This window comes from Brachyistius frenatus, unplaced genomic scaffold (genome assembly GCF_029030835.1).
Source record: "Brachyistius frenatus isolate BFR_SWC_R1_liver_20210118 unplaced genomic scaffold, ASM2903083v1 Contig_81, whole genome shotgun sequence".
Lineage (NCBI taxonomy): Eukaryota > Metazoa > Chordata > Actinopteri > Embiotocidae > Brachyistius > Brachyistius frenatus.
The window spans coordinates 1,654,658-1,665,000 of record NW_027210680.1 but is presented as its reverse complement, the minus strand read 5'-3'; the positions used below and the strand labels follow the sequence as shown (position 1 = coordinate 1,665,000).

General features: G+C 47.8%; 1 protein-coding gene and 1 long non-coding RNA gene across 3 annotated transcripts in view; one reads left to right on the top strand and one right to left on the bottom strand.

Moving 5' to 3' along the window:
* Positions 1 to 5,851, bottom strand: part of grm8a (glutamate receptor, metabotropic 8a) — a 213,646-nt gene extending 207,795 nt beyond the window's left edge. For both annotated transcript variants that reach the window (XM_069709232.1, XM_069709231.1), the window contains exons 1-2: positions 5,716 to 5,851; positions 361 to 1,185 (exon numbers count right to left, since the gene is read on the bottom strand). In XM_069709232.1, coding sequence (XP_069565333.1) covers positions 361 to 903 — 543 coding nt within the window. In that variant the 5' untranslated portion in view covers positions 904 to 1,185; positions 5,716 to 5,851. The remainder of the gene's footprint in view (positions 1 to 360; positions 1,186 to 5,715) is intronic.
* Positions 1 to 10,343, top strand: part of LOC138627121 (uncharacterized) — a 137,456-nt gene that overhangs the window by 48,016 nt on the left and 79,097 nt on the right. The gene's annotated exons all lie outside the window — the stretch shown is intronic.

Here is a 10,343-nt window from a genome sequence, read left to right as displayed (position 1 = left end):
CAAAATCATTTCTTAAAAGCACCACTTGACACATCTTGACACACCTCTCTCTCTCTCTCTCTCTCACACACACACACACACACAAGATAAATTCACATTTAAGGCTTTGAAAGGCAAATGTACACTCTAAAGAAGTACGCTCTCTTTTTCCTGCCACGGGTGAAAGAGGAGATGACGCTGCTGCTGCTGCTGCTGTTGAAAACTCCACTAAGACTGACTGCATTTTAAATGGCTGTCATCATTGAACTTTATCTTGCCAGCAGTGATGAGTGAAGGGGAAACGTAGCCGAACTCCTGCGCACAGAGACAAAACACAAAAAAGACCAGGTGAGAGGTGAAACCTTGACGTTAAAATCCTACCTTGAACAGGCGCAGGATGTTGGCCACCATGATGGACACGGAGCTGGCCGCGGCCCCGATCACCCCGACGATTTTATCCGGCTTGGTGAAGATCGGAGGGTCTCCGTTAGCGCAGCGCACGTCTGAGCCGTCCCTCTCTATCAAGGCCTGCACGAACGTCAGGGACTGCTCCAGAGCGTACGTGTCCCTGGAGCAGGTATCCAAGATGCGGGCCCCCAGCGTGATGTTGGGCAGCAGCTCGGGGTCCTTGTTGATCAGGTCGATGGCGAACATCATGGCCTCCAAGCGGTGGATGCCCTTCTCCTTCTTCAGCTCCCCGCACGGCGTGCCGCGGTCCCCCCGCGAGTGCACGGGAAATAATCCGCCGAGGATGACGTCGCCGTCCAGCCGGATGGAGTGAGCGTACTCGGGCGCCAGCTGGGGGTCGACGGGGACCCGCTGGGGGGAGGCGACGGGAAGGAGCCAAGCGCAAGAAGCAGCCACGAGGAGGAAGATGGCGGAGGGAGACCGGGGGACGGAAGTCGGGTTCAGCTGTGGTTCCATGACTGGTGACGAAGTGAACAAACGAGGAGATCTTAAGAGGAGGCTTCGGTATTTATTCCAAAACCGAGAGTCTTGGAGGAATATCAACTTCGGGGGACCTTCCTACTGGTCAACAAGGGAGAGGTGAAGGACCCCGGGGGCGGAGCTAGCCGAGCCCCGTGAGCGAATCATATTCCAGGAAAGACAGTGCATTCAAGAGAGAGTCGAAGCGCGGCGATGATGTCGTAGAACTCTAGTAAGGGAGTTGAGCGTGTAATCCACAATTCACATCTTCAGTCGAGCCTGTTGACGAGAGACAGAGACAGGATGTCTAAGGACCGACAGGACACTTTCTATTCTGTAATTGAAAACTTAAAGTCTGTCAGTTCGCACACACACACACACACACACACACACACACACACACACACACACACACACACACACGCTCATCTCTTGGCATATAATGAGTGGAACAGATGTTAAAATGACACCGGAGAACCTTATTGGCGAGCTCCTCGGGCTATCTGCTCCGAGGTACAGAATACCTGCTGCAGTGGAGACGAGGAAGAGCTAGAGGCGGGAGGATGTGGAGGAGGAGGAGGAGGAGGAGGAGAGAGAGGAAGGGGAAGAGAGAGAGAGAGAGAGAGAGATGAGGGGAGACACAGGCGGACGAGAGACAGAAAGGAGAACCGTGTGACAGCGGTGAAAAAGATGGAAAGCGGTGCTGCGGAGCAAGTGTGCTGCATCATTCAAACACCTGCTATTTCTGCTGCACTTAAATGAACACATTACTTCCAGTGCACCCTCCTCAACACACACACACACACACACACACACACACACACACACACACACACACACACACACACACACACACACACACACACACACACACACGCACAGCTTAAAATCACAAACACATAGCGCAAACGTTGAGTGCTGTTTCTTCACATTAGCAGTATTAAATCTTGATATACCTCTTTTCACTTTTCACTGAGCACCTTAAGCAGCGAAATACTTTCATAAAAAGTTGGTTTGGGCCGGGACAGAAAATCGGTTCTGAAAAACTGGTTGTCTTCTCCATGATAGGAGCGCTAATGGGCTTTCCTTGGTTAAGGCCTCGGGGATATTTTTTTTTCTATTTAAAGTCTATTTAAAGATCGAAAATCCTTGAATTTATTATTTATTTATTTTTGCGCGGAGACTGGATGAAAAAAGCAGTTTGTCGAAATGTTTCTTTATCCCTTCGTTAATATTTAACGTTGGGTTCATTCGTCTTTAGCGCAACAAGTGAAAACAAACGATTTTCCCTTTAACGTTGTATTTTTTTGGCGAAAGCTTCTCACGCCCCGGTGAGGCAAAACGTGACACCGACACCCTCTAGTGGACAGACGGGTGTTTCGGCTTGTGCATTTGACACCGAAGGATTTCGCTCGTCTCAGTAAAGCTGTATTTTCCAACAGATATTGCGTTATGTCCAGCACCACCCGCAGATAATTTAAGGCTGTTCGGTCCACGTATAACCCCTTACATCATTTCGCAATATTCAGGCCGTCACTCTGAAACACGGTTCTTTATTATAGTTGTCCTGCTTACCTAAATACACGCAAGCTTTGCCCCCGGGATGGCCTATTTCACAGAGCCTCTTAACGAGCCTCGCGGATGCTTTTCCCTGCGGATCGTCCCTCAAAGAGTAATTTCCCAGCACAAGTAAACACCCGAGTGGTATCCTGGTGTTAAATACGGCCGGCAGATGGTTAGCTTAGCTCGGCACAAAGGTTGAAAACAGGTGGCAAACAGTAAGCCCGCTCCGCCTGACGGTAAAAGGTGGGTTTAATTGAGCTGTACAAAAACTAAACACTAGAAATGTCCGATTTAGGTTGGTTGGAGGGGGGGGGGGTACGGAGGGGTCGTGCACTGGTCTGTTTTCCCGGCGGTTTACGTAGCCTGCGTACACGAAGAGCGGCACCGTCCTTGTCAGCTAACTTAATGGCAAGAAAGCAAATAAACATGCATCTCAAAATGTTGAAGGATTTCCTCAAGACAAAAGCCGGAGAACGTGCAAAGCCCACAATCAGTTGTTCATTTTTTTTTTTTTTTTTTTTTTCAAACACCGGAGTGTGTCGGTTAGCTCCGAGGCTTGAACACCAGCCATGAAGAAAAACGCCGACAGCTGCTTCAAGGCTCTCGATCCTGAGGCTTCGTCTTCCAAACCAAAGTGATGAGCACCTGAAGGCAGCGCCGACATTGCGAGCTGATCTCGAGCCCCCGTTGTGCAGAAGGAGTCACTGTCAATAGATCATTTTCGGCCCGGGCCTGCCGTGGCGCAGCCCCGCGTACATCAGCCAACATCTTATTCATAATCTTGAATGGTATCGCTGCCTTTCTGGCCCCCGGATCAAATCCTCCTCTGGTATTCCTAAAGCTTTCTCTCCGACTCGCTGTCACTTACAGAACTTTTTTGAGATATTTTGCAGGCCTGCCTGACTTCACCCTCAAGGACCCCCCCCGTCCCCCCTCACAGGTTTCAGATCTCATCACAGCGCGAGATGCGCTCTCTCTATGAATCCATTTATAATTCGATTCTGTCCCAATTAATTCATCAGTTTCTCTCCACTCTAAATGGAATTAGGTCAGAGCAACTCATACAGCCCCGGCCCCCGCCATGATGAAAAACCCTGCTACTTATGTAGGTTAGCCAGCTCTGATTCATCTGCTAACACTTTGTTTATTCAACACTTTTTTTTTCTTCCCCCCCCTTGGATTCAGGCTCCTCTGGCACAGAAAGGGTTACAAAAAATAAATCAACTAAAAGGAGGCTTGGGGCCCAGTCGTGAAGTCCCTATTCAGTATATGCCATTTAAAATGAAGTGCAGGGTCCAACATTGCTCACAGACACAGCTTTCGTTCATCGCTTCTCCGGTTTTTTTGCTTTACATTTTTTTCATCTTTGCAGCTCTTAACATTTGGCAGGCGTTTGATATTCCCGAACAAGTAGTGCATTTAGGATTTTTTTTTTAAAAAACAAAAAAAACAAATCGATTCAAGATGTAACTACATGCAATTAAAAAAAATTTAAAAAAAAAAATCAGATGAGGAAAATATGCGAGTGAAGCGAGGCCCCGAGCTTATTAAAAGTTTCATTTACACTCACGCTCTTTGAGGATTATCGCGTTTCCGAGGGGCGCCGAGAAGTGACGTCCCCGCCTGTGCGCTACGCACCTGAACCTGTGCTACTCTTCATCATCATCTTGGCTGTTGGTGCGAGTCCCAGCCTCTCATGAGGCTCCTTATGACACTTTACCAAGGCCAAAAAAAAAAAAAATACCCAACTAATTTCCTCTCCCATGTGACGTCTTAAATGAAGACATCCTGAGGAAGGAGCTTTCTTGTGATGGCTCGAAGATGAAGAGGCTGAAACCCCGAAAGGCTGCAGCTGGCTCATCACTCTTTTAATTTGCACCCACGGCTTTGCTGTCGAGGTGAGTGTGTCGTCTCGTTCCAAGTCGAGCTTTATCTTCTCCCCCTTTCTCCCCCCCCCATCCTCCCCTCCGACTCTTCCTCCTTTCACCCTTCTTGTCTTATTCCTCCCGTCCTCTGCCGCCGTCTCCTCCTCCTCCTCCTCCTCCTCCTCCCTCGCCGCTGTATCGCATCGCCTTCCGCCAGGCCTTCTTCATCTCTCTGGGGAACACCTTGCTCTTTTCAGAAAGTGATAGCTTTTCTGCCGCCCTGTCCTCTCCCACATCCTCCCCCCTTTCTCTCTCTCTCCCTCTCTCTCTTCCCTCTAAGTAGGTGTTTCTCCGAGTATCATGTCCAACTCCCGCAGTCGGTCTCCTGACAGTCATACCTCACTTTTTCTCTCTCTACTTGCTTCCCCTTTGCACACTTGTTTTGCTACGATTTCAGCAGAGAGAAATCACAGACCAGAGATGCTCTTCAACGGTGATCTGCCTTTCAATTCACTCCCATTCCTCCTCCACATCTCTGGATCCACCCTCCATTCAGCATGTCAAGGGCCTGGCCAAACTGCACGTCCGTACGTGAAGATGACATCAATGGAAAAAAAAATACTTGAAATGTGATGTTTTTTTTTTTTTTTTAAAAGCATTTTCTTTCTTTTGGACTTATCCGCAAACACGTTTCACGTCTCTCGTGTCTGTTGAAAACACTTTTCTGCGTGATTTGAAAGCCAAACTGCAGAAATTCCCGGCATACATTGCTGAGACAAGAGAAAGCTCACGCCTCATTTAAAAAATACAAAACAAAACAAAACAAAAAAAACCAGCAAATGCCTCTGACGTGATTAAGTCACAGCCCACTGGTCCACAGGTTCAGAAATAAGAAGACTACGTGAGATCAAAGTAGAGGGGTGTACGCTCGTTATGCAGCCCCATAGGCTTCATTCTGTGCAGCAGTGCCGAAGCTCTTGATTGCACCCTAATTAAGAGAGTCATCCCCGGTGAGAGCAGAGAAACACCGGAGCCATGATATTTGGGAGAGAACATTTTTTTTTTTTTTTTTTTTTACATAGTATCTCATTATCTGTGGTTTTACAGGAGGCAATAAATATAGAGTTAACACAGCTTTCTTTGGGTGTGTACTCACCAAACCACTACTGCACACAATCCATGTCAAATAAAATGTAAAAAAAAAAAAGAGAGAGAGATTAAAACCCAGAAGAAGTAAGCAGCAGAATACACTGAGACAATAAAATAAAACAAATTATTTAAAAAAAATCACCACAGGAATGCAAGAGAGGAATTTGAGAGAAAAAGATTCAGCAGCATTTAGTCAAAAAGGAGGGAGGGGAAAAAAATGCGCTTAATATACCTCAGAAAAGCGAAAATAAAACACATTCATCCGACTGTGTGCGCGCGAAGGGAGAAGCTCCGGCTCCAGCCTCCCCCTGCAGACTCCTCGGGGTCCCTGTCCGCCTCAGGCAACTTCCTTGCGGAGCTCAGCAGTTTCCCCCACCACCACCACCACCACCACCGTCACCACCGTCACCACCTCTCTCCCCCAGAAAGAAAATCCCCCCAAAAAAACCCAAAAAACTATCAAGTCCTCCTCAAGTCAGATTTTGTTTCCACAACAGCCCCCCCCCCCCCCCTCCCCACCCCGTCCAAAAAAAAAAAAAAAAAAAAAAAAAAGGATTTGGAGACAATTATTAGATCATCCGCGAGGCGAAGAGGAAAAAAAATACAAGGAAATGGAAATAACCTACGGAGCTGGTGCTGGAAAACAAAAAAAGTGCCCAGTCGTGAACAGCTGAGCTGACTTTAAAAAAAAAAAAAAAAAAAAAAAAAATGCAACTGTTAACTCCGCACTTGTTTAAGGAGACAATAGAGGGAGGCTGCTCGTAATGAAGTCGATACCCAAGACTGAATCTCAGAGAGCGATGGAGAGAGGAAGAGAGAGAGAGAGAGAGAGAGACGGAGGGAGAGAGAGGGGGAGGAGGAGGGGAGGAGGGGAAGAGGACAGAGCAGAGGAATTCATCACACGCCGACTCTTGTCAGTCATGATCAATAATGTTGGTAAAAACCCACCTGATTTTTTTTTTTTTTTTATTATTATTATTATCCATTGTCTTCTCTAAGCTTTACGCACTTTGCGCATACACCCTTCTCCGTTGAAGTCCTTCCACACGGACGCGCGCGCGCACACCCCGTCTCCCCGGTAGCTCCCCCCCCCCCACCCACCCTCCCCTCCCTCCGCCCCGGTCGTCGGTGCTGAAAGGGACAGCGCGCACGACTCCGACCGCCAACTTGAAGCGGGGAGGAAAAGAAGCCCCGCCGCTTACATGAAACATATGTTATCTCCGGCTTTGCTTATATGAACACATTAATAAGTCATCGAAACGTGCTCACGCAGGCGTTGCGCCACTCTTTAATTGCCCGAACTTCATTATATATATATATATATATATATTTTTTTTTACTGCGCCCATTGACCCCCTCCCCTCCCACACACACACACACACCTCCTCCTCCTCCTCCTCCCTTGTAAAATCACAGCGCCGTGGCTCTTCGTGGTGAACGGAATTAAATAAATGAACCGCGTCCCATCTGCTGTGTAATAACAATTTGATAAGCTGTGCAGGAGTCAGAAATCAGGCAATCGAAGCAGACCCCGGTGATCTCGCGTGTGCAAAGATGTGCGCAACATGTCCCAATTTGTGGCTCCGTCGGTGCCGCGTAAGGGTGGAGAGACGCGGGGCAATGGCGCCATCTCGAGGCGAGAAGAGTGTCATTGCAACAATTAAAAATAAATAAATAAATAAAAAAAATAAAAAAAAAACAGCAGGTTATCAAGTTATCGCCTGAAAATTGCCAGCGTAGTTCTCTGAGGAACACAGGGAAGCTTGAAAGGATTTTTGTTCATAAAATGAGCCGCCGTGTTAAAAATTAAACTGTAAAAATAGAGGAAGTGGGTTCAAATAAAATAAGCTCCACGAGCTACGAAGAGATATTGAGGAAACGGGTCGTACTTGTACCCCGATACTTTTTTGAAGCAGGTTTTGAAGGGACGTGTTCATACTTGCACTTCGGTGTAGTCGTGCTACTTCTTTACTTTTACTCCTTCTGCTTCTGTAGTTGAGAAGATTAGTACATCAGTAGTTTTTTTTTTTTTTTTTACTGAGTATTTACAACCGGTGTGTGTGTGTGTGTGTGTGTGTGTGTGTGTGTGTGTGCGTGCGTGATGGGCTCCAAATGAAACGCTACTTATTGTAATAGTGTGGTTCACGATAAGTGTTTTTAATAGTTCTTGACAGTGGAAGTCTTTGGCACTTCTCTGTGAGCTGCATCAAGCCTCGTCACACTCATTTGTTGACTTGCGTTTTTTTTCCCCCATTGGATCTGACCACGATACGAATAAACGATACGTCCCGCACGGACTCTTTTCATTAAAAGTGCAGCATGACGTCACCACGGTGAATCCTTTTTTTTTTAATCAGTCTTGGTGACGTAAAACGAAATGATGAGTTCCAGTTCAGGGACCAGCGTTGGCAGGGAAACTAGAAATCTCCCCCCCCCCCCAAAAAAAAAAATAATTGCAAAGTGTCTGCAGAAGCAATTCCTGGGAAGGAAAATCAAATCTCCGGCAAACGCAGTAAACAAACCTGACTGATGAAAGTATGTGACTCATATCTCAGACCAAAAAAAAAACCAATAAAAAAACAACAACAACTCCACCTTGAGGTTTGAAGCAGTCTTACTTTTATTTCTTAAGTGGTTGGTTTTAACATTCGTGTCACATCGGAAAGGCTTCTGTAGCTCTTCTCACGGTTTTCTAGAAGTTGAGCTTCGTAACATATTACAACATATGATGAAAGAAATGTCAAGATTAAAAAAAAAAAAAAAAAAAAGGAAAAGAAAAGAAAGAAAAGAAAATCTAAAGGTCTCTTGAGGTTTTGATTCCCCGCTCTCTTCTGGACACATTTTAACAAAAACGTGTCGTCCTTCAAACTGAGTAAAGACACACAAAAAAACAAAGACGGCTAATGGAGGAACGACGTGAAGTCGCTCCGGTGCGTGTCGGGACGTGTGACTTCCGTTTTGAAGCGTTAAGGTCGACCAACACGAGTCTCCAACTACAGCGTCTGGTGGAACTATCTCATACCGTCCGCGCAGGGATGGATCCGTATGTGCGCGTCGTCAAGACCTCGTTGTACTTCTATCCCGTCATAAAAAAATAAAGTTTGGTCTTTCCTTTCTTCTCGTTTTGTCCCGTTCGATGGCTTTCCGTTGGAACGTTAAGACGTATGTACATTTGGTCCTCCTCGTCCTCCTCGTCCCGCCTCTCGACGTGCGCCCGGCGTTTCGCCTTCGGGAGCTCGGAAGCGAACAAACGTCGCACAAGTTCATAGACACATGAAATCATATTCTGAAAGGAGCTGATACAGCGTTTAGTCTAAAACAACCCAAAAAACAAAAAAACAAAACTATTACATGTGCACAAAGATACAAAGAAAAGTTAATTGGAATAAGCTCATGTTATTTTGTTTTGTTTCTATGCAACAAAAAAGTTTAATGTAAACTTTTTTTTTTTTTTTTTTTTTTTTTTTAAGTTAGGAGGAATAAACAGTTTTGTTGTCCTTGTTTGAAACGCGTCTTTTTGTTTGTTTCTGTCGAGGGGCCGCCGGCGAGACGGCGGAGGTGGTCACACGATAAAAGTCTTCCGGTTCGTGGAGTTCAACGGAGGAAGCGTCCGCCTGGAAAACGAGCACGCGTGCCGGTGAGGTCGGATCGCGAGTGGTCCCGCTTTAATCCGCACCCGTGCTTAAGATTGGACCTCGCTTCTCTGCTTCATATGCAAATGCGAAACGCAGGCTACGTAAAGGAAATACACAAGTAAACAAAAGTTAAAACGAGCCCCCCCCCCCGGGGGTGGGGTGGGGTGGGGCGGGGGCAGAAACCTGACCTTCGCCGGGGACGCAGGTCCACGTCAGGAGGTGTGGAAACGGAGGTCTGAGGTCTAAGGCAGCGGTTGGCGGACCCGTCGCGGCCTCCTCGTCCCGTCCTTGGATGGTGGTGGTGTGGGGGAGGGGGGGGGGCGGAGGGGGTTTAATTACTGCGGTCGTTTCGACGCATTCAAAGTCCCCCGCCTGCGGTCGCCCCCCCCCCTCGCAGCGGACGGGGCCACGTCCTAACCCGCTTTCATTCAGCAAAATGTTCCGCGCTGCGGACGAAAGCGAAGGCGAAGCCGACGCTTCGCCGCCTCCTTCCTTTTCTTTCGCGTTTCGTTTTCACCCCGTTTGAGCGCGGACGTCCCTCCGGGCGGAGACGGCGACGCGGGCGGCGAGGACGCTGCGTTAACAGTTTCCCGTCTTCGCGGAGGCCCCCGTCGACGATACCGGAGGAAGCTCCCCCTTTTTGTTTGACCGCAACCCCCCCCACCCCCCACCCGTTCTTCGCGACCGCCTCGGCCTCTCGAGGAAGACCCCCGCGGGACGGAGAGCCCGCGGAGGCCGGTCGCAGTGAAGAGGAGCGCGATTTGTTTGTTGTCGCGGCGACGAAGACGTGTTGTGTGTATCCGTGTCGGGCCGGGAGTCAAGTTCGGTTTTCTCTCTTTATCAAAAAAAAAAAAAAAAAGTCTTCCGAGTCCGTTTGTGTCTCGTTCTCTCTCACACACACACACACACACACACACACACACACACACACACACACACACACACACACACACACCTCCATCTCTTGCTGAAGGCAGTTTACCGGACTCCGATCCATACGGACGTGCAGCGGTGAACCTTCATCCCGCCGGTGTCGGCGTGCAGCTTCGTAATGAAACGGTTCCACCGCGTCAGATTCCGACAACGTTTTTGGTTCCCGAGCAACAACAAAAAAACAAAAAAAAAAAAAGAAAGAAAAAGGTGGAAAATAAAAATCCTTTTGTACTTTCAACTCGTCTAATCGGGCTCCGACGCTCCTTTCTGTTCGTTTCCTTCATTTTGTTTT